Raw genomic sequence first — 23753 nt, forward strand, 5'->3', positions numbered from 1 at the left:
ATACTACTGGAGTCTTGGAGATTTCGGGTCCCTTTCTTTTGTTTACCCGAACTGCTTGTCTAGAAGTGCTCCCAGACGGCAGCTTGGCCAGCCCTCTCTGCCCACAGCACTCTACAATTCCCTCCCACACCCCCCGCCCGCCAAGGTGATGCTAGAGAGGCTCCCTGGGGCGTAAACTCAGTCAAAGCCTCTGAAGAGCGACCCCTCAGCCACAGCAAACGAGAGAGTTTGTCTGTCTGATGGGCAGGCAGTCCTGCTGGATGGGCCGGATTGGAATGGGAGGCAGCACGCCGAGAGCGGCCACCAGCTCTCTGAGGTCCCGCGGGCTCCCTCCGCTGCCCCGACCCCGCGCTGCCCGCCGCACCAGGTGCTTGCCTGGGAGGTGAGGGGCGAGCATCCCCCAGCCCACCGAGGGAGCACCGTGTGGGGCGCACTATGAGGATTTCCGGGAGAAAACAGCCACGCTTACCACCGAGACCAGGCGGCAGCCATAGGGACCATTCTTTCCCTCACTCTGCGTACGCAAACTTAACCTCAAAAACACAAACCCTATCTTCGGCATTTCTGGATTTAGAAATAAGCATCACTCCAGCATGACATTTTCAAGGAAAAACGCCAATTAGTTCATAGCCCCAGAGTCGTAAAGTTTATTTTTAATGTTTAAAAAGATTGCAACGTTTGTCGCTGTTGAAATAAAATAACTAACTTCTGCAAAACAACAAGTAATCATCAGCAGAGAGCGAGAGGTGTGGGGCTGCGTCCCAGGAGAAGGGGGCGACGCGGAACCCGTCAGGAGGCTCGGGGGGCGTCGGAGGGCTGAGCGGCGCGGGGCCGCGCGGCAGGGGGCGGGACTCCAGGGGGCTTGCGGCGCGGGGCAGGGGTCGGGGTGGGGTCTTGCGGCGCGGGGGCCGCGCAGTGCAGGGGGCGGGGCGGAGGCGCGCGGCACGGGGCGGGGCTCCGGGGGGCTTGCGGCGCGGGGCAGGGGGCGGGGTGGGGGCTTGCGGCGCGGAGGCGGCGCAGTGCAGGGGGCGGGGCGGGCGGGGCGGGCGGGGGCGCGCGGCAGGGGGCGGGGCTCCAGGGGGGCGCGGCGCGGGGCAGCGGGCGACGTGGGGGCGCGCGGCGCGGGGGGCGGGACTCCTAGGGGCGCTCGGTGCACAGCCCGGGCGCGCGGGGCTGGCGGGCGCGCGGGGCTGGCGGGCGTGCGGGGGCGGCGGGCGCGGCGCTGCCAATCGCAGACAAAGGCCGCCCCAGTGAATCATGTGGTGTTGGGGGAGGAAGTGCGGCTTATTTTCTTTCCTCCAGTCGCCGGGCTCTGGGTGGAGCGCGATGCTCGGAGACCCCCGCGGGGGCGGCGGCGGCCGCGAGCCCAGATGAAGCCCGAGCGCCCAGGCCGTGCCGTAGCGCCTCCGGCCCGATGGAGACCCAGCCGTGGGACCCCCTACGCAACGACTCGCTGCCGCCTACGCTGACCCCGGCCGTACCCCCCTACGTGAAGCTCGGCCTCACTATCGTCTACACCGTGTTCTATTCGCTGCTCTTCTTGTTCATCTACGTGCAGCTCTGGCTGGTGCTGCGCTACCGCCACAAGCGGCTCAGCTACCAGAGCGTCTTCCTCTTCCTCTGCCTCTTCTGGGCCTCCCTGCGGACGGTTCTCTTCTCCTTCTACTTCAAAGACTTCGTGGCGGCCAATGCGCTCAGCCCCTTCGTCTTCTGGCTGCTCTACTGCTTCCCCGTGTGCCTCCAGTTCTTCACCCTCACGCTGATGAACTTGTATTTCACGCAGGTGAGTCTCGGGAGGCCGCCCCCGCGGGCGGGAGGCACCTGGAGGGCGCTCACCTGGAGGGGGCGATGGCAGCCGCCGGGGCGGGTCACAGAGCCACCGGCCTGAGAGGGTCCGGGGAAGAAGCATTGGTTCTGGGGTGGTCCGAGCCCTGTCCTACCTGCAGGCCGTTGTCCCAGGTAACGCCCTCCCATTCCCAAGGGAGGCGAAGGAGAAGGGACAGGAAAGTGAGGGCTGGAGGCCACCCGCAGCCTCTGCCCTCAGCTCAGCATCACCCAGTGGGTATGGTCCTCCGTGCGCGAGGAGCAGCATCTCCGTGCACACAGGAGAATCGGTACTGATGGGAGGTGTGCCCCCCAGGGACACTCGAACCCTAGAGTTTTCCCTCTATCCCCTCATCCCAAAGGATCTAACCCCCCAGCCCGGAAAGATCACCTGCACGTTGGCCTCCAGGTTGGGGCCAGACACTGGCTTTGTGAGGCAGGGTGGGACTGCCCTGGTTTGGATGGGATGTTTTGAGCCTCCAGAGTGGGAGCCCTGCTGAAGTGCAGCTTGCTAACTCATTCCACAGGATTGCTAAACAGCAGTCGGGGCAACACCCAGCTCCTGAGCTGATGCGGCGGGAAGTCAGGGTTGCTGTCTGAGCTCATCTGAGAGGCCCCGAGAAAAAGCCGTAAAAGTTTGCTGGGGCCCTTTTACAGGCACACGGGAGTCGTTTTAGGAGGCAGATTGTTAATAAGCTAATGGGAGAACGTGCGAATTGACTTGGCTGCTGTGACGGTTGACTTAATGAAGTACAGTAATTGGAAAGTACTTTGCAAATACTGTGTAAAGCATTGCATAAAGGTGTAATAGCACAATACCGTCATCATCATCATTGTCATCTCTGCTTCTCATTAGCTTTCCAAGCACTAAAATGTCCATTTTCACTAGGACCCTGCCCAGGGGTAAGGCACCAACCACATCACCTGGTAAGGGGAATTTGTGCCAGCAAGCATTCCATTCCTTTTAATAGTGTCCTTATTTATTAAAAGAAAATGCTGTTGATTTAAAAAAAAAAAAAAGGAAAAAAAGAAAAGTTAGAAAACGGATTGCCCTGGTGTAGTGGGAGCCCCTGACTGAAAATTTGGAGGAAATACTTTTGGCTAAAAACTAACATATGTATCCTTTAGTAGCTATTATAATCTTATCAAAAGGGATCTATACTCAAAGCCTTCTCCTCGGTCCAGCGTATCAACATATTTTCCAGTCCACAAGTAATGTGTATCATCTGTCCAAATACAACTTTTAAACCCGAAAACCAGTTCAGGCAGTCAGCTACGTTGCAGACACTCTGGCTTGTTCATTGGATAGAAAGGACTGATTCCAGCAAGATACATAAGTCAGGTAGGTTGATGTTCCTTCAAGAACTGTGACGATGATCTGATTGCATATTGAGATCTTTATTCTGGTCCCTTTCTGAGAAAAAAAAGGACAGCGTAGAGCACTGCCATGGGTCTCTGGCACTCACATGCAAATTCTGCACTCAGAGCTGGATTAGGGGCAGGGCTTCACATTTTCTGCACCATCTGCTGGCTGGTGAGTAAATGCTGAGCGAGGGAAAGAGTGACCAGGCCGACAGCCTTGCAAGCCAAGAGGCTGCAAGCCACCACTCTAGCTTCTTTGTAACTGTCAGGACTTGTTTTCTTTATATCTCCAGGGTGGCTGGCAGGGGAAAGTGGTACTAACTGGTGGCATCTCAGACCCTGGCAGAGAAGCCATTCTCTGGCTTCCTGGCAAATACTCTGATACTTCTGGGGTGTTATAAAGGGGTTGCCCTTTGACTCCCTGCTCAGACGCCCCTCTCCCCCCTCCCCTCCCACATGCCTTCTCTTAGGCAGGGTTCTCAACCACTGGAATGGCTGGGGGACCTTTAAGGATTACTGCGGCCTGGGGCCCTTCTTAGAGCACATAAATCGGATTTCGGAGGGTGGCGGGTAGTGGCTAACAATGAAGAAGCATGTGCTGTGTGCTAGGCATGGTTCTAAGCGGTTTGTCTTATTTATTCTTCCCAACAACCCTCTGAAGGAAGTACAGATGGTGTCCCCATTTTTCAGAGGCGGGTCAGGGAGGTTGTATGACTCACTCAAGGTCACACGACCAGTGAGCCCTGGAGCCAGGAGTCGTACCCCCACCCCCCCCCACCCCCGCCTCCAGACCAGGCTGTACAGCAGAGGCTCCGAGGCCAAGGCTGCCAGCTTCTGGGCCAGGGCAGCCCTGCACGAGGCAGGTCTGTCTGCAGAGCTGGGGTGGAGGGTCTGGGGGCGGGAAGGGCCGGATTGGGGGGTGAGTTCAGCGGCGTCTGGGCAGCCGTCTCCCCCAGCTGTTCTCTCTCCTAATTTGGGGTCTGGCCCTCAGACTACTGGGGTTCCTGGGTGTGACTGAATGCGGCGGGCTCAGCTGCCCCCTGGTTCAGCCTTGTCTTGAGCCCTGGGGCAGATTCCTGCCATTACAGGCTGGTTTGAGGAAGGAAAAGGAGAAGTGAGGCCTCTCAGTGGGGAAGAGGTGGTGTGATTACTGGACACTGAGGCAGGAGCCAGCACCTACTGTGCCTCAGAGTGCAGTGGGGAAGCTGCAGGGGGGTTACTGTGGGCGCCTGGGGCTCAGGGTGGGCCAGCAAAGGCCTGTGAATCCGGGCAGCACCTGGCGTGTCTCCCAGGGCCAGTTACCGACCTCCTGCAGGACAAGGGCAGCCCTAGTGCTCTCCCCAGGGTTGGAGCGGGTTAAAGGAGGTGCCCTCTGTGCTGCGTCCTTCCACCCCTCCTCTCTCTCAGTTAAGGTGCTCTTTCTGCATCTCCTAATAGCCGGAGCCCAGGCTCTGGCCAAACCACAGTCCTGAATGTCAGACCCCAGCACTGGCTCGGCCCTTTATCAGCCCACTGTGTCATTGAAATAATTTTTCCCACCAACCTGCAGCTTTTATGTTTGTCAAACGGCAGTGGCCCTGGGCCTCCCATTGCGGGGAGGATGGAAGTCACCAGTTCCTCACAGCTGTAGCTCGCAACGCTGAGAGTCGAAGGGACTGGGGGGTCCAGCCCTTCATTCTGCAGATGAGGCAGCCGAGGCCTCGGGGATTCTGGTGACTTGTGCTGGGTCCCCCAGCCAGGCACACAGAGCCAGGAAGAGTGTTTGCTGCACACAACACCCTGCAACTCAATGCATCCTGGTCCGGGAACGAGGAGGCAGCTGGAAGGCTAATCCAGGGACCCTGTCTTCTCCACCCCACCGGGAAAAGGGAGGTGGTGACCTTAGGCATAAGTGGATCTCACTATGGCTCTTGGCAGTCAATTTAATCAAGAAATGTTTACCGAATCTGTTGTGTGCCAGGCCCTAATCTAGGAGTTGTGAAGAGGGAAGCTTCTAGGCCTCTTGATGATTATGAAGAAGTAAGAAGCTTAGGAACACACACTTAGGAAGCCTTTGCTGGTCCCCAAGTACTTTATTTCAAAGCTAGGAGCACACAGTTGCACAGGGGCCGGGAATCCTCACCTCTGCACCAACCGTGGCTGCCCGGCCCCTGGCAGCGGCTCCTCGTGGTCACTCAGTGGACTCACAGCTGCCAGAGCTGTGTGTGTGTGTATATACACACACACACATGCAGGACCAGGAGAAGTTTCTTTATTAACGTTCAGTCTACCATCTACCACCAGCACTCCCCAGGAAGTCACTTCCTGATTTTACTTCTAAAAACTGCCCCCCAAGAAGAAGCTTTCCAATTTTAGCAGCCCGATTTCGCAAGATCTGTCCTCCAAGCACTAGCTCTTTGTTCTCTCTGTCCCCCACTCTTGTGGCTTCAATGCCGAAGGGCTCACCTGCCAACGTCAGGGGAACCAAATTTCCTTCACGGCCTCCGCACTCGTGGGAACAGTTAGCCTCTTCTCAGTGTATCTGAGCTCCAGCCCATTGACCAGGAAGCCGTGAATTCTCAACAGCAGAGGCTGAGCTGAGAACGGTCAGCGTTGTCCCTGTGTTGTCCCTGTGCTGTGAGCCCAGACCTGTGGCTCCCATTCCCATTGGAGCCTGGGTCTGGTCCCACACACCCTCAGTCAGCTCGGAGGTTCCGGGTGGAGCAGTGAGGACTGGTCTGATTGGATAAGAGCATTGATGAAATTGATGCCACTCATCCGAATGACATCCCTAAGAGTGTCAGGTTTTTGGAAGCATCATAATGTGTGATCCCAGGATCTGTTTTCATCCACTGATTCCTGATCGCCTTGCAGTTCCAGGGAGAGGAGAGAAGCCTCTTCCCTGTTCTAGGTCTGGCACGTCTGTTATCTCAGGACGGAAATGGCCTCAGCACACAGGTGACCATACCTGGCACGTAGGCACCCCCAGAGGTCCGCAGAGGCTTGTAAATATTTTACTTTTGATTCATCCTGTGGCTAAAGTTTAGAGCCTGTTAACCTCTGAGGACAGAGGAGGTCCGAGTGGTTTTACTCTTGAGTGGGTTATTTCCTCAAACTTGGGCGTGGAGGACGCAGGAAAGGAAGTCCAGACAGTGCCCGAGTCAGTATTTTAAACCTTTTGTGTCACATATGGTCTCTGTTGCATGTTGTTTTTTCTTTTTTAGACATCTCTTCAAAAACATAAAAACGATTCTTAGCTCACAGGCCATACGGTAACAGGCTGCAGGCTGAACTTGGTCCTCAGCACAAGGTTAGGACAAAGCTGGCATGTGTCACCAAGCTCCCATCCCACCTTGCTGTTATTTTTACTGTGACAGGTCCTTCGGGGCATGTTGGAAACAGGCCGTGGCGTCTCAGCTTGTGGTTAGAGTGTCGTTCACTCAGTGAACAGATCTCATCAATCACCTGCACACAGGTGTCTGGGCTCAGAGACAGTAAGCTGGAATTCGTGCCCTGAGGGGCCACAGACTATAGGGAAAGACAGACAAACTGAGGCGGCAGTGCCGGGAGCCACATGCCACCCACAGCACCCGGGGGAGGGGGGACCTGTCCCGGCCTGCGAGGCGCGGGGGAGCTGGGGAGACACAGACGAGGGGCCTTGGGCTGGACATCTTGTGATGTCACCTTTAATGACAGACACACCGGTCAGGCTACATAGTGTGTAAAGCACAGGGTAAACGTGTGCACACACTGCTCTCCTCGCTTCCCAGACCTAAGAGCCGTCAGAGGTCACGTTGCCCATCAGGCCATGTGACGGTCTGTTGGTTGTGTGTGACTGGGGGCAGACAGGGAGGGACGTGGGCCGAATGTGAGCCCGGCTGGCTTCTGTGGGCCCAGCCCCGGCAGGACCACAGCCCTGTCCTGATGAGACGGCATCACTGTCTGCACAGAGGCCCTGGTCCTCCCAACTTTCAGTCGCACAGTCTACTGACATGAACTTGGAGACACATTTCACTCACTCGACAAGTATGTCCTTAAAATTGGGGTGAAATTCACGTCCCGTAAAATTAACCATTTTAATATGTATGACTTAGTGGCATTTAGTACATTCACATTATTATGCAACGATCACCTCTGTTCAGTTCCAGAACATTTTCATCCCTCCAAAAAGACCCTCCACGCCCATTGAGCAGTCCCTCCCTTTCCCCCGCTCACCCCAGTCCCTGGCGGACACCGATCTACTTTCTGTGGACTGGCCTGTCCTGGATACTTCACATCAAAAGAATCATACACTAAGTGGCCTTTCGTGTCTGGCTTCTTTCACTCAGCATGACGTTTTCGAGGTTCATCCGTGTCGTAGGGTGTGTCACTAGCCCATTCCTTTTAAAGGCTGGCTGACGTTCCATCACAAGTGTGTTCCACAGTTCGCTTACCCACTCATCTGCAGAGGGACACTAAGGTTGCTTCAGCACGTGTTTCTGAGTGTCTGTTATTCCCTGGAGGCTGTGCAGATTGGGTGAAGGTCACACGTAGTTCCTGCTTTCAGGGAACTTGGCGTTGAACAGGGAGAAGAAGAGACCACGTAAATTCCATCTCCATGGTGCCAGTGGCCCATGTGACTTAGTGACAGTCCTTACAGTGGTGACACCAGGTGCGAGATGTTTCTGATAGAAGATTGGGGGCTTAATTCACTCCGTCATCTCTGTAATTCTCCCTCTAGGACACACGCTTTAAACAGAACCAATGGCTTTGCTAGTATTTAAGTGTAAGTCAAATCCTTTCGCCCTGCTTTGTTCACGGCAGCCTCTTGGGGTCCAGGCCACTACCAGGATGGAAGAGTGAAGCTGGGGGAGGACTGGCCCCGACCCTTGGGGCCATGCGGAGCTGTGTCACCCCTCCCACGACAGACTTGGTGGCATATGTTGCTTCCTCTTGGGTTCTCCCTGCTCGGGGTGGGACATTCTCAGTTCCCTTCATTGCTTCTGATGGGATGCAGGTTTGTCCCTCACCATCCTGGTCATTATCCCAGGTGTCTCCATCCAGTGTCCTTCAGTGAGTTGGGGGCAGCGCAGCAGCAGACACGCGTCTCGCTCCCTGAGAGCAGTTTCTGTCACCACGTTCCTTCCCCTGGAGGAGGTACCGCCGGCAGTCCTCTTGGGCAGGATACAGGAGCATTCTCTGACCTTGTCTGAGTCTGTTAGGCTGCCACAATGAAACACGACAGACTGGGCAGCTTCAACACCAGGAATTTCTTTTTCCTTTTCTTTCTTTCTTTTTTTTTTTTTTAACAATCCATTGCTTTCTTTTTTTCTTTAAAAATTTTTTATTTTATATTGGAGTATAGTTGATTTACAGTGTTGTTAGTTTCAAGTGTGCAGCAGAGTGATTCAGTTATACATATACATATATTGGTTCTTTTTCAAATTCTTTTCACATTTAGGATTATTACAAGATATTGAGTCCCCTGTGCTATACAGTAGGTCCTTGTTGGTTGTCTGTTTTATCTATAGTGGTGTGTATTTGTCAGTCCCAAACTCCTAATTTATCCCCCCGCTCCACCTCTCCCCTTTGGTAACCATAAGTTTGTTTTCTATGCCTGTGAGTCTGTTTCTCTTTTGTAAATAAGTTCTTCTGTATCATTTTTTTTTAGATTTCACATATGAGTGATATATTTGTCTTTCTCTGTCTGACTTACTTTCCTTAGTATGATAATCTCTGGGTCCATCCATGTTGCTGCAAATGGCGTTATTTCATTCTTTTTTATGGCTGAGTACTATTCCATTGTATATATGTACTACATCTTCTTTGTCCATTCATCCGTTGATGGACATTTAGGTTACTTCTATGTCTTGGCTATTGTAAATAGTGCTGCTATGAACATTGGGGTGCATGTACCTTTTCGAATTATAGTTTTCTCTGGATATATGCCCAGGAGTGGGATTGCTGGATTGTGTGGTAGCTCTATTTGTAGTTTTTTAAGGAGCCTCCATACTGTTCTCCATAGTGGCTGCACCAGTTTACATTCCCACCAACAGGGTAGGAGGGTTCCCTTTTCTCCACACCCTCTCCAGCATTTATTGTTTGTAGACTTTTTGATGATGGCTGTTCTGACTAACACTAGACACTTCGCTCTCTCAGGAGGCTGGTCGCCTGAGGGCAGGGTGTCGGTAGGGTCGGGCTCTGGCAAGGGCCTCTTCCTGCTTGCAGACAGCCGGCTTCCCGTCGTGTCCTCACGTGGTAGGGAACAGAGGGAGGGTCCTTGGGGTCCCTTTGATAAGAGCACCAATCCCACCCACGAGGACTCCACCCTCTTGACCTAAGTGTTCAGAGGCCTCACCTCCTAATACCATCACAGTGGGGGTTAGGATTTCAACCTGTGAATTTGGGGCGGACACAAACATGTAGTTCATAAAAAATACCACACTGCTCCCAGCAAGGGCAAGAGTTCCAGGAAACCTCAGAATGGTCCTTCTTTCCGAGGCAGAAAGTTATTTTCTGGAGGGAAAAAAAACCCTGAGGCATCTTCACTACCTATTCTGTAGTTCGTACATCATTTGCCGAGAGCATTGGGGTCCAGTGGCGAGCCATGGCCCGATGCTGCTGCAGCCACACGAAAGCCTGAAGCCTTGGGGCCCAGCTGGCTGGTAACCCAGCTAAGCTTCCTAGGTGGAGAAATGTATCTTCCGTGCTATGGTGTGTTACCTTATTTAAGCCTTTACCTTATTTAAGCGTTTAGAACAATTATGGGCAGGGCCCTGGCAGGTAAACTGTGAACTGCCATCGTGGCAGGAGCAGTTCAGAAACATCATACCGAACATGGTACCTTGTGTGACCACAGCCCTCCCTCCCGCAGAGGGAGACGCCTGCCAGGGAGGCTGATGGGCGTTGTTCACCTCCACCTGCACCAGTGAGGTGACCCGGGCTGCCCTGGGGGCGGCTGGGCCCACATCCCTCCCCTACAAGTCAGGCCCACCCCCACTTAGAAGCAAGGCTGCAGCGATCCCTGTGGGGCTGGGATCCCTCTGGGAACTTCGTGTCATCGTTTTGAAAGGAGAAGTTACCGTGATGAACATTTGTACTGACCCTCTTATCTTACAGGGGGACCCTGAGGCCCAGGAGCGTAAAGAGAGTTTATCAGGGGTGAGCAAAGAAGCAGGTTCAGGGAATCCCCTGGTGGTCCAGTGGTCAGGGCTTGGTGCTTTCACTGCCGTGGGCCTGGATTCAATCCCTGGTCCGGGAACTAAGATCCCACCAGCCGAGCGCGGCCGAAAAAAAAAAAAAAGGCAGGTTCATGGCAGTCTGGCCAGCTGTGCGCCCCTGAACCCAGACGCTCGGGTAGCAAGAGGTGACACAGGAAAAATCAGGGCGCCTGAAGGCCAGCGTTCAGTGTGTCGTCAGGTGGCCTTGAGGGCCTTTGGACAGGCGTGCCCTCCAGGGTGCTGCTGCCCGTCGTGGGTGGTACCTGTGGGCCTGACTTGACCAGTGTGGAGCCCAGAGCCTGCGGGGTGGCCTGGCGGGTGCTGGTGATGTTGGATGGAGGTGCAGTTCAGTTGATAGGGACAGAGAGGCTCTGGTGAGCCGCCGGGGCGGGTGGAGGAGAGAGGAGCTTGGCTGGACCCCTGGGAACTGGAGCAGGAGAGGAGCCTTCAGGAAGGGAGGGGACAGGTGGAGACGCCTGTATCCCGCGAGAGCTCATCCCTTCATCATTTGCAAAGGGGTCCTGAGACTACAGGGCAGAGAAGTGTGAGTCTGAGCTCCTGCCTTCGTGGGGCTCCCAGGCTGACTGGGGATAGGACACACACACACACACACACCCACACACACACCCACACACACACCCACACACACACACACACACACACACACGCCTGAGGAGGGCTCTCCGGTGCTGGCTCAGCTGGACAGGAAGGGCAGCAGAGCTCTCAGGAGAGCGGGAGAAGGCTGAGGATGCTTCCAGGGAGTTCTGGGCTTTACAGAAGTTCAGAGGAGAGGCAGCATCATCGTTGGTCCCGAGATCACAAATGAAAGCAGCTCGCCTAAGTGCTGGGGGGCCTCTGTCCCGACGGTCAGCGTGAGGCCAGGCAGTGAGTAGGGCTCGCTCCCTGAACCACGCACTTGCCAAGTTCAAAGACAGGAGATGACAGGGTGAAGACCTGACCTTGGGAGCCAGTCACCTCCCTGGGGGCCTGTCACACCTGCCCAGGTGGGGACACAGAGCATGCCTTGGCTCCAGGCTGCTGCACCCAGAATGACTTGGCATGGACAGCATACTCCTTTTTCTATCATGGGGTTCCGTGGCTTTTTTTGAGGAAATTTTATTTTTCATTGAAGCATAGTTGATTCACGGTGTTGTGTTAGTTTCAGGTATCCAGCCAAGTGATTCAGTTATACATATACATAAATCTATTCTTTTTCAGCTTCCTTTCCCTTATGGGGAGTAGAGTTCCCTGAGCTGTACAGTTGGTCCTTGTTGGTTATCTATTTTACATATTCTGTGGCTTTAAAAACAGGGCCAGTGTCTGCAGACATAGAGACATCGCCGCCCTCTCTGTCTTAGAGAGTTGACCTTGCGGGGATTGCTAAGCAAAGGGAGACGTCCTGCATTTGAATTCAGCGGGCTCCAAAAATTTAAAAACTGCAGGTTGAGTCACCCTGCTCTGGTGAATGAGGATGCTTAGCATGTGGAAACACAGACTAATGACTGTCACCCAGGGCGACCAGGGCCTCAGGGTTTGCATAATTTCCCCAATATATCAGGAAGTGGCCAACAGAGAGGGATCACAAGCGCAAATCGTGAATGTGTCAGTGGTTCCTAAACTTCTTGAGTACGAAAGTTCCTTTTATGGTCAAGAGAGCATTTATGATCACAGTTCAGTAGCTGTGCATTTAGAATCGTGGTTTGAGAGCGTTTGCAGGGACTGGTAGTAATAATATAGCAGCAGGAGGGGCAGCAAACACATAAATGCTGAGATAGTGTCTGGTAGGTGGCAGGCATTTGGCTGAGTACTCTTATCTGTGGTAATTCACCTAATCTTCACAAAAGCCTATGAGATGGGCACTATTATTAGTCTCATTTTACAGATGAGGTACTTGAAGCACAGAGAGGTTAGGTAACTTTTCTAAAGTCACACAGCTGATTATTGGTGGAGCCAAGATTCAAGCCCAGGGGAGCCAGCTCCGGAGTCCACACTCTTTTTTTTCCTCCAAGTTTTTATAATATATACATATACATACATACATTTATTTATTTATTTATTTATTTATTTATTTATGCATAACCTGCCCAGCATGGGTTGCAGGATCTTAGTTTCCTGACCAGGGATCAAACCAGGGCCATGGCAGCTCCTCCATGAACTGAGTCCTAACCACTGGACCGCCAGGGAATTTCCCAGAGTCCACACTCTTAACCATCTTTAGGCGTCTCTCTGCTGGAGATGGACACACAGCTGTGACCTGCAGACGGTGGAATACCCAGCCTTAGTGAGAACGCATGAATGAGAGCCAAGTGTCTCAGCATCGATACATTGTAAATACCTTGTGACAGGTGAACAGACAAGTTGCAGAAGCGTATGGAAGGCCTTGATTCGAACAAAGTGAGAAACCATGCAAGATGGGACTATATATTGTTTATCCTCGTAAAAGTAGAAGCCTGCTGGCTATCAGAACACCAAAGTCAGGTGGCCATTCCCTCTGCAGAGGAGGGAGGGATCAGAACCAAGGAGAGAGACGCTGGGGGCTTCAATGGTGTCTTTTTCTTTATTAGAAATAAAATGAACTGGAGCAAACAGGGCAGTGTCAAAGGTGACTGAACTGCATGGTGGGTAGTGAATTTTGGTTACTTTATTTCTTTGTGTATATGTGACATAGTTTATAGTAAAGTTTAAACCTACTATAAATGTGTAACATTTTCAAACGAATTTGCATACATACATTTAAAAATAGTATGTGAGAGAGAGAGAGGAGGAGGAGGCAGAGATTGGTTTAGACATGCGTCTGTGCTTGGTGCACACAGAGTTACAGACCTTTTTGGTTACTGTGAGGGTCTCCAGGGGCCTCAGCCCCCGGGCGGGACCACAGACACAGAAGCAGGTGTGCAGCCTGGGCCTGGGGTCTGGAGCCTGTTCAGGATGGGAGGGTTGTGAAGTGTCCACCTGCCTGTTTTCTTCTAAAGGGGCAGCGCTTCAGGAAGAGGTGGCACCGAAGCGGAGACTCGGTGACACGGGTCGTGCTCTGGGGGGGGTGGGGGTGGGTGTGGAATTTATAAAGCAAAATGGCCACATAGAGAAATTGTGAATAAAGTGCAGGTCTGGAGGCATAGCGCTTCATTGAGCTGTCACGGACGCTGCCTCTGGGGACAGAAGAGGTTACTTTTGTTTAGTTTCTCTGAATGCACAAGGGTCACTGTCATCCCCACAAGGAAGAGCCTGGGATGTTTCTGCCAGAAGCAGCCAGCATGCTTCATTAGGAAGAATGATTGTAAAGCGGCAAAGACCAGCTGGGGTTGGCAGGAGGAAAACACAGGCAAGCAGGACTTCAAAGGGTGGGAACAGAAGGGGTGAGCCGTTCAGGGGCTGTGATTTATGGGGGGAGGGAGGCCGAGGGCAGCAGCTGCTTCTAGAACCTTTGTACTTCTGTCACCCGTGTACGTCATAGGCGGCTCTCTGGGCCCTCCTGCGTCATCCGGGAGGTGGCGGGAAGGGCCTGGGGTTGCCCAGAGGGCACAGAGCTCCACGGGTGGGCGGGAGGGGGGCTGGGAACAGAGGCGGGCTCTCCCCACCCCAGCCTCCCTCCCTGGGGCCAGCTTGGGGGTGGGGACGTCCTCCCGCTTCCCCAAACTGGAATTAAACCTTCAGAAAGTCACCTGGCTTTCCTGTCCTGGGCGTCAGTTCTAGGTAGGACTCCGCAAGGCCGTGGAAATGATGCTGAGACCGACAGGAAAATGGGTGCGGGGAAGATGCTTTAGTCCCACAACAGGATGGGAGTTTCCATGGAAACTGCTGCTCTGCCCCTCTCGCCGCACCCCTGCCTCCTGCCTCTCCCTCCCTCTGCTCTGCCATCCCGGGGGGTCCCGGGGCCCAGGCTCCTGATCTTAAACCAGGTCCTAGTGCCCTTGAATAATCTCTCTCGCATTTCACAAACACATTTTTAAAGAGTAGCCGATGCTCTAGAATAGACTCCCCGCTGCCACTTCCTCCTGCCTCCCCCCACTTCCCCTCCAGGCCCCTCCCCATCTGCCCAGCTCCCCACGGTTATACAGTCCTACTTATGAGCAGCGTCTGGCACCCTGATGGTCCCTCACCCAGGCCTCTCTCTCCCCCTTTGCCCGCCTACGTGCCACTGGCACCCCCGGGCCAGCTCCTTGCCTGCTGTTCTGCTCCTTTATGTTGACTGAGACCAGTTCACACTCTGTACTGTTCTCCATTTAAAGCTCTACATCCACAGACTTGCCCAACCATCACCACCATCAATTTCAGAACATTTTTTTTTATTGAAGTATCATTGATTTACAAGGTTGTGTTCATTTCTGCTGTACAGCAGAGTGATTCAGTTATGCATATATACACATTCTTTTTCATATTCTTTTCCATTATGGTTTATCGCAGGATATTGACTATAGTTCCCTGTGCTCTACAGTAGGACCTGTTGTTTATCCATCCTACAGATAATAGTTTGCATCTGCTAACCCCAGACTCCCAATCCATCCCTCCCTCACCCTCACCCCTGCTTGGCAACCACAGGGCTGTTCTCTATGTCTGTGAGTCTGTTTCTGGTTCATAAAAGTTCAGAACATTTTTTTGTCACCCCCAGAAGAAACCCTGGAGCCCTTAGCAGTCACCCACACTTCTCCCCAACCCCCCAGATCCAGGCAGCCGCTAAGCTACATTCTGCCTTTGTTTTCCCTGTAAGCATACATCTCTGTTTTCACCTTCTCTCTGAACCCCTAGTCCAGGCCCTTTGTCTCTGGTCCCCCGCCCCTGCCCCCCTCTAAAAGCACAGCTCTGATTTCAGATTGTGTGGCTTCTACTGAAAGCCTTCTGATTCTCTTATGGGGAAGTGCATGTGCCTTACCTGACTAAAGGCTGCTGCCTGGACTTGTATCCTAGCCTAGCCTGCTGCCCACCTGGCCCACCCCAGGGGGTCCAGGTTCCCCTCAGGCTGTCTCACTTCCTCACAACTCACACCCCCCTCACACCATGTCTGTATCTGGTTGTAGTTTCTGGAGGTCAGGACCAACGTTTCCTTATTTTCACAATTCTCGGTTCCAGATCTGGCGCTCAGTGTCAGCTGACCCGTCACCAATACTGAATGTGGGGAGAATTTGAATTTTTGTCTGACCTCACTTGTTCCTCAGCCACTCACAGGTCCCTGCCGTCCTGCCCTCCCATCTGGCAGGTCTGGTTTTGCAGGGAGCCGGCGGAGCCCGCACTGTCCGTAGCAGGGGCTATAAGATATGAAGGAGTAATTCGTCCTTGTCTGCCTCCCCCTCAGGAGCCCTGTCCTCCTCCCAGCCGGATTCCTGCTGAGGTCAGTGGGAGCCAACGCAGACTCTAGGAGATGGGCAGCCCGATAAGAGAGCAGGAGTCAGCCCCGGAGGGTTAGCTCCACTTCTGGGCACTAATCAATCTTCAGTGAATTTCCCTGGAACGCAGATAGGAGTGGGGGAGGGGTGAGTAGGAGAGTTTAGAATTTTTTTTTTTGAAAACTTGGTCCAGACATTTATGTCCTGTATTTAATGAGGGCAAAAATGACGCTGCAATTAAATGTATACTGTGTCAGTTTAAAATGCCAGGAATTTAAATGCAACTTTGAGCAACTTAGGTTTAAGGATTAACTTGAGGACAGGGCAGAGTTTCTAAGCACAACTTGCAAAGGCCCAGGTGAATTCAAGACATAAACAGTTGACCCTTGAACAACATGGGTCCGCCTAGATGTGGATTTTTTTTCCACAGTGGATACTACAGAGCTACATGATCTGCGGTTGGTTGAATCTGTGGTTACAAGGAAGCCGCCTTTATGCTGTAGGCCCATGATAAATTCTACTTGGATTTTCACCTGCATGGAGGGTCAGGGAGCCCCTGACCCCCTCGTCGTTCAGGGGTCAACCGTAATTGCCACAAATTATAAAGAGTGGACAGAGCTTTTACAAATCATGGTTGAGGCTTTGATTTTGATGTCGTTATCTGTCACCGTGGCTTTCAGCTTAGAGAGGATCAAACGGTTTATTTCGTATCAGACTGTCCCCTTACCTGGTGATGACTTTTCTCCTCCAGGCTGCGATGTGGACTTAATGAGGATCTAAGTTTTGCGGGGCCTCTCCATCTTTTACAGGATGGGGCTTTGGGTTCCTTTTGGGGTAGAATGCTTTGACCTGGGGAACCCCTTGATTGGTGTTCACGGGGGTGAAGGCTGAGTATGATTTTAAAGTTGTCATTTTTTCTTGTTTGTTGTTGTGATTATTATTATTATTATTGCTGTTATTAAGGCTGCAGTGAACATCCTACCTGTGCTTAGCACCTTTAAGGGCAGTGTTTCCCAAACTCTGTTCCCTGGAACACTCATTAGGTACACCTTCAGTGGCCAAATAAGTTTGGAAAATTGCTGCATACCTTGCGTTTCCCTTGAAGATTTACAACATAGAGTAATTAGCTTTTTAAAGGCTCTGGGAATTCTTGCAGGGAAAATCTAGATAGCCTAGCAGTTTCTAAATTTGTTCGCTGACCTAACGCCTATTTCCAGTCACCTTTATGAATTCCCAGTTCTGTGGGCGCACCTTGAGAGAAACCCAGCCTCAGAGTCAGTTCTTACAAGGAGAATTATGGGGGCAAAGCATGTGATTGTTTATAAAGCTCGAGTCCTGGACCAGATATTTGATAGTCATGGCTGGGAACCCTGACCTTCGCTGTGTTCCAGGAAGGGGCTTCTGGGGTCCAGGCTGGCCTCCCACCCCTGACTCCTTTCAGTTCATCGTCCATACGGCATGTACATTCGGGGCTGCAGGGACCATGGGGAGTAAAGAAACGTCTCTTATTTTATTTATGGAGGAGGATGGTGCACAGGTGGGCTATGCTTCCACTTGGGAGGGTTCACTGCTTTTGCAACTCTTGGCTGGGGGTGTGGATCTGCAGGTCTCGGGCCCTGAAGACCCAGCGCTGGCCAAGTGGTGGCAGTGAGCTGGGTGCCCCATGGGCCACGGGTTGACCCTGATCCGTGCATGTGCTCTCGTGCCGTCCTGGTGGGACCAGGAGCCGCCTGGGTGAGACGAGGCAGGATGTGGCCAAGGAACAGGAAGAGTTGATGTGCTCATCACGCGGCCGAGCCCCCGACCTGCAGATCAGCCCTCTGTGCCCAGACCACCTGAGCCCATGGCCTTTCTGGGTTGCATCTCCTCTTGTCATTTGCCCAGTCCAGGTTTTCCCTCACCAGTAGGGACCATAACCCTGTTGAAGGCAGAACCGGTCAAATTTTTCTTGCATCCGTGACAGCAATTTACACCGAGCTGAGTCCATAGGACGGTACGACCTGTGGTTGGTTTCTGGGAGCCCAGCGATGGCCCTGGCGTATGAGAGTCAACTGAGTTACCTGCCACCGAGTAAGCCCCCCAAGGGTGGCGAAATAGTAAAACGATATTTGTATATTTCGTCGACAAGTTCAAACACTTTTTAAAAAATACTGTAGTTTCAATATCATATGATATCACTTATGTGTGGAATCTAAAAAAATGGGACAATTTAACTTATTTACAAAACAGAAATACACTCACAGACATAGAACACAAACATGGTTACTGAAGAGGAAAGCGGGGGGATAAATTAGGAGTTTGGAATTAACACATACAAGCTACTATATGTAAAACAGATAAACAACAAGGACATACAGTATAGCACAGGGAACTATATTCACATCTTATAAAAACCTATAATGGAAAAGAATCTGAAACAGAATATATATATATATATATATATATATATGTATATACACACACACACGTATGTGTATGTGTAACTTAATCACTTTGCTGTACACCTGAAACTAACACAACATTGTAAATTAACTATACTTCAATTTAAACATGGTTTAAAAAATACTATAGTTTCTTCTCCTCCCTTTTTTTTAACTTCCTGATGAAATTTGAATTTTTATTTATTTATTTATTTATTACATCTTTATTGGAGTATAATTGCTTTACAATGGTGTGTTAGTTTCTGCTTTATAACAAAGTGAATCAGTTATACATATACATATGTTCCCATATCTCTTCCCTCTTGCATCTCCCTCCCTCCCACCCTCCCTATTCCACCCCTCTAGGTGGTAACAAAGCACTGAGCTGATCTCCCTGTGCTACACGGCTGCTTCCCACTAGCTATTTAACGTTTGGTAGTGTGTGTATGTCCATGCCACTCTCTCACTTTGTCACAGCTTACCCTTCCCCCTCCCCGTATCCTCAAGTCCCTTCTCTAGTAGGTCTGTGTCTTTATTCCCATCTTACCCCTAGGTTCTTCATGACATTTTTTTTTCTTAGATTCCATATATATGTGTTAGCATACGGTATTTGTCTTTCTCTTTCTGACTTACTTCACTCTGTATGACAGAGTCTAGGTCCATCCACCTCACTACAAATAACTCAATTTCGTTTCTTTTTATGGCTGAGTAATATTCCATTGTATATATGTGCCACATCTTCTTTATCAGTTCATCCGATCATGGGCACTTAGGTTGCTTCCATGTCCTGGCTATTGTAAATAGAGCTGCAATGAACATTTTGGTACATGACTCTTTTTGAATTATGGTTTTCTCAGGGTATATGCCCAGTAGTGGGATTGCTGGGTCATATGGTAGTTCTATTTGTAGTTTTTTAAGGAACCTCCATACTGTTCTCCATAGTGGCTGTACCAATTCACATTCCTACCAGCAGTGCAAGAGAGTTCCCTTTTCTCCACACTCTCTCCAGCATTTATTGTTTCTAGATTTTTTAATGATGGCCATTCTGACTGGTGTGAGATGATATCTCATTGTAGTTTTGATTTGCATTTCTCTAATGATTAATGATGTTGAGCATTCTTTCATGTGTTTGTTGGCAATCTGTATATCTTCTGTGGAGAAATGTCTGTTTAGACCTGCCCGTTTTTGGATTGAGTTGTTTGTTTTTTTGTTATTGAGCTGCATGAGCTGCTTGTAAATTTTGGAGGTTAATCCTTTGTCAGTTGCTTCATTTGCAAATATTTTCTCCCATTCTAAGGGTTGTCTTTTGGTCTTGTTTATGGTTTCCTTTGCTATGCAAAAGCTTTGAAGTTTCATTAGGTCCCATTTGTTTATTTTTGTTTTTATTTCCATTTCTCTAGGAGGTGGGTCAAAAAGGATATTGCTGTGATTTATGTCCTAGAGTGTTCTGCCTATGTTTTCCTCTAAGAGTTTGATAGTTTCTGGCCTTACATTTAGGTCTTTAATCCATTTTGAGCTTATTTTTGTGTATGGTGTTAGGCAGTGTTCTAATCTCATACTTTTACATGTAGCTGTCCAGTTTTCCCAGCACCACTTATTGAAGAGGCTGTCCTTTCTCCATTGTACATTCCTGCCTCCTTTATCAAAGATAAGGTGACCATATGTGACCATGTGTGTGTGGGTTTATCTCTGAGCTTTCTATCCTGTTCCATTGATCTATCTTTCTGTTTTTGTGCCAGTACCATACTGTCTTGATTACTGTAGCTTTGTAGTATAGTCTGAAGTCAGGGAGCCTGATTCCTCCAGCTCCATTTTTCGTTCTCAAGATTGCTTTGGCTATTTGGGGTCTTTTGTGTTTCCATACAAATTGTGAAATTTTTTGTTCTAATTCTGTGAAAAATGCCAGTGATAGTTTGATAGGGACTGCGTTGAATCTGTAGATTGCTTTGGGTAGTAGAGTCATTTTCACAATGTTGATTCTTCCATTCCAAGAACATGGTATATCTCTTCATCTATTTGTATCATCTTTAATTTCTTTCATCAGTGTCTGATAATTTTCTGCATACAGGTCTTTTGTCTCCTGAGGTAGGTTTATTCCTAGATATTTTATTCTTTTTGTTGCAGTGGTAAATGGGAGTGTTTTCTTAATTTCACTTTCAGATTTTTCATCATTAGTGTATAGGAATGCCAGAGATTTCTGTGCATTAATTTTGTATCCTGCTACTTTACCAAATTCATTGATTAGCTCTAGTAGTTTTCTGGTAGCATCTTTAGGATTCTCTATGTATAGTATCATGTCATCTGCAAACAGTGACAGCTTTACTTCTTCTTTTCCGATTTGGATTTCGTTTATTTCTTTTTCTTCTCTGATTGCTGTGGCTAAAAATGCCAAAACTGTGTTGAATAAGAGTGGTGAGAGTGGACAACCTTGTCTTGTTCCTGATCTTAGTGGAAATGGTTTCAGTTTTTCACCACTGAGGATGATGTTGGCTGTGGGTTTGTCATATATGGCCTTTATTATGTTGAGGAAAGTTCCCTGTATGCCTACTTTCTGCAGGGTTTTTATCATAAATGGGTGTTGAATTTTGTCCAAAGCTTTCTCTGCATCTATTGAGATGACCATATGGTTTTTCTCCTTCAGTATGTTAATATGGTGTATCACATTGATTGATTTGCGTATATTGAAGAATCCTTGCATTCCTGGAATAAACCCCACTTGATCATGGTGTATGATCCTCTTAATGTGCTGCTGGATTCTGTTTGCTAGTATTTTGTTGAGGATTTTTGCACCTATGTTCATCAGTGATATTGGCCTGTAGTTTTCTTTCTTTGTGACATCCTTGTCTGGTTTTGGTATCAGGGTGATGGTGGCCTTGTAGAGTGAGTTTGGGAGTGTTCCTCCCTCTGCTACATTTTGGAAGAGTTTGAGAAGGATAGGTGTTAGCTCTTCTCTAAATGTTTGATAGAATTCGCCTGTGAAGCCATCTGGTCCTGGGCTTTTGTTTGTTGGAAGATTTTTAATCACAGTTTCAATATCAGTGCTTGTGATTGGTCTGTTCATATTTTCTATTTCTTCGTGACTCAGTCTTGGCACGTTGTGCATTTCTAAGAATTTGTCCATTTCTTCCAGGTTGTCCATTTTATTCGCATAGAGTTGCTTGTAGTAATCTCTCATGATCTTTTGTATTTCTGCGGTGTCATTTGTTACTTCTCCTTTTTCATTTCTAATTCTATTGATTTGAGTCTTCTCCCTTTTTTTCTTGATGAGTCTGGCTAATGGTTTATCAATTTTGTTTATCTTCTCAAGGAACCAGCTTTTAGTGTTATTGATCTTTGCTATCGTTTCCTTCATTTCTTTTTCATTTATTTCTGATCTGATTTTTATGATTTCTTTCCTTCTGCTAACTTTGGGGTTTTTTTGTTCTTCTTTCTGTAATTGCTTTAGGTGCAAGGTTAGGTTGTTTATTTGAGATGTTTCCTGTTTCTTAAGGTAGGATTATATTGCTATAAACTTCCCTCTTAGAACTGCTTTTGCTGCATCCCATAGGTTTTGGGTCGTCGTGTCTCCATTGTCATTTGTTTCTAGGTATTTTTTGATTTCCTCTTTGATTTCTTCAGTGATCACTTCGTTATTAAGTAGTGTATTGTTTAGCCTCCATGTGTTTGTATTTTTTACAGATCTTTTCCTGTAATTGATATCTAGTCTCATAGTGTTGTGGTCGGAAAAGATACTTGATACAATTTCAATTTTCTTAAATTTACGAAGGCTTGATTTGTGACCCAAGATATGATCTATCCTGGAGAATGTTCCATGAGCACTTGAGAAAAATGTGTATTCTGTTGTTTTTGGATGGAATGTCCTATAAATATCAATTAAGTCCATCTTGTTTAATGTATCATTTAAAGCTTGTGTTTCCTTATTTTTTTTCATTTTGGATATCTGTCCATTAGTGAAAGTGGGGTGTTAAAGTCCCCTAATATGAATGTGTTACTGTCAATTTCCCCTTTTATGGCTGTTAGTATTTGCCTTATGTACTGAGGTGCTCCTATGTTGGGTGCATAAAGATTTACAATTGTTATATCTTCTTCTTGGATCAATCCCTTGATCATTATGTAGTGTCCTTCTTTGTCTCTTCTAATAGTTTTTATTTTAAAGTGTATTTTGTCTGATATGAGAATTGCTACTCCAGCTTTCTTTTGATTTCCATTTGCATGGAATATCTTTTTCCATCCCCTTACTTTCAGTCTGTATGTGTCTCTAGGTCTGAAGTGGGTCTCTTGTAGGCAGCGTATATATGGGTCTTTTTTTTTGCATTCAGCCAGTCTGTGGCTTTTGGTGGGAGCATTTAATCCATTTACATTTAAGATAATTATTGATATGTATGTTCCTATTCCCATTTTCTTAATTGTTTTGCGTTCGTTATTGTAGGTCTTTTCCTTCTCTTGTGTTTCTTGCCTAGAGAAGTTCCTTTAGCAGTTTTTGTAGAGCTGGTTTGGTGGTGCTGAACTCTCTCAGCTTTTGCTTGTCTGTAAAGGTTTTAATTTCTCCATCAAATCTGAATGAGATCCTTGCTGGGTAGAGTAATCTTGGTTGTAGGTTTTTCTCCTTCATCACTTTAAATATGTCCTGCCAGTCCCTTCTGGCTTGCAGAGTTTCTGCTGGAAGATCAGCTGTTAACCTTATGGGGATTCCCTTGTGTGTTATTTGTTGTTTTTCCCTTGCTGCTTTTAATATATTTTCTGTGTATTTAATTTATTATTATTATTTTTTTTGCGGTACGTGGGCCTCTTACTGTTGTGGCCTCTCCCGTTGCGGAGCACAGGCTCCGGACACGCAGGCTCAGCGGCCATGGCCCACGGGCCCAGCCGCTCTGCGGCATGTGGGATCTTCCCGGACCGGGGCACGAACCCGTGTCCCCTGCATCGGCAGGCGGACTCTCAACCAATGCGCCACCAGGGAACACTGTGTATTTAATTTTTGACAGTTTGATTAATATGTGTCTTGGTGTGTTTCTCCTTGGATTTATCCTGTATGGGACTCTCTGTGCTTCCTGGACTTGAGTAACTATTTCCTTTTCCATATTAGGGAAAATTTCAACTATAATCTCTTCAAATATTTTCTCATTCCCTTCTTTTTCTCTTTTTCTTCTGGAACCCCTATAATTCGAATGTTGGTGTGTTTAATGTTGTCCCAGAGGTCTCTGAGACTGTCCTCAGTTCTTTTCATTCTTTTTTCTTTATTCTGCTCTGCAGTAGTTATTTCCACTATTTTATCTTCCAGGTCACTTATCCGTTCTTCTGCCTCAGTTTTTCTGCTATTGATCCCTTCTAGAGTATTTTTAATTTCGTTTATTGTGTTGTTCATTGTTGCTTGTTTCCTCTTTAGTTCTTCTAGGTACTTGTTAAATGTTTCTTGCATTTTCTCCATTCTATTTCCAAGATTTTGGATCATCTTTAGTATCATTATTCTGAATTCTTTTTCAGGTAGGCTGCCTATTTCCTCTTCATTTGTTAGGTCTGGTGGGTTTTTAACCTTGCTCCTTCTTTTGCTGTGTGTTTTTCTGTCTTCTCATTTTGCTTATCTTACTGTGTTTGGGGTCTCCTTTTAGCAGGCTGCAGGTTCGTAGTTCCCGTTGGTTTTGGTGTCT

General features: G+C 48.9%; 1 protein-coding gene across 2 annotated transcripts in view; it reads left to right on the forward strand.

Moving 5' to 3' along the window:
- The first annotated feature begins 1207 nt into the window (after nucleotides 1-1207).
- GPR137B (G protein-coupled receptor 137B) overlaps nucleotides 1208-23753 on the forward strand; it is a 51564-nt gene continuing 29018 nt past the window's right edge. Inside the window, exon 1 of one of the 2 annotated variants that reach the window (XM_022553199.3) lies at nucleotides 1208-1783. In XM_022553199.3, coding sequence (XP_022408907.1) covers nucleotides 1415-1783 — 369 coding nt within the window. In that variant the 5' untranslated portion in view covers nucleotides 1208-1414. The remainder of the gene's footprint in view (nucleotides 1784-23753) is intronic. The other variant, XR_016388035.1, reaches the window with a different exon arrangement.

The sequence above is a fragment of the Delphinapterus leucas genome, chromosome 16, assembly GCF_059928025.1.
Source record: "Delphinapterus leucas isolate spDelLeu-1000000601 "Yukka" chromosome 16, BTC_Dleu_Yukka2, whole genome shotgun sequence".
In the NCBI taxonomy this organism is placed as follows: Eukaryota; Metazoa; Chordata; class Mammalia; order Artiodactyla; family Monodontidae; genus Delphinapterus; species Delphinapterus leucas.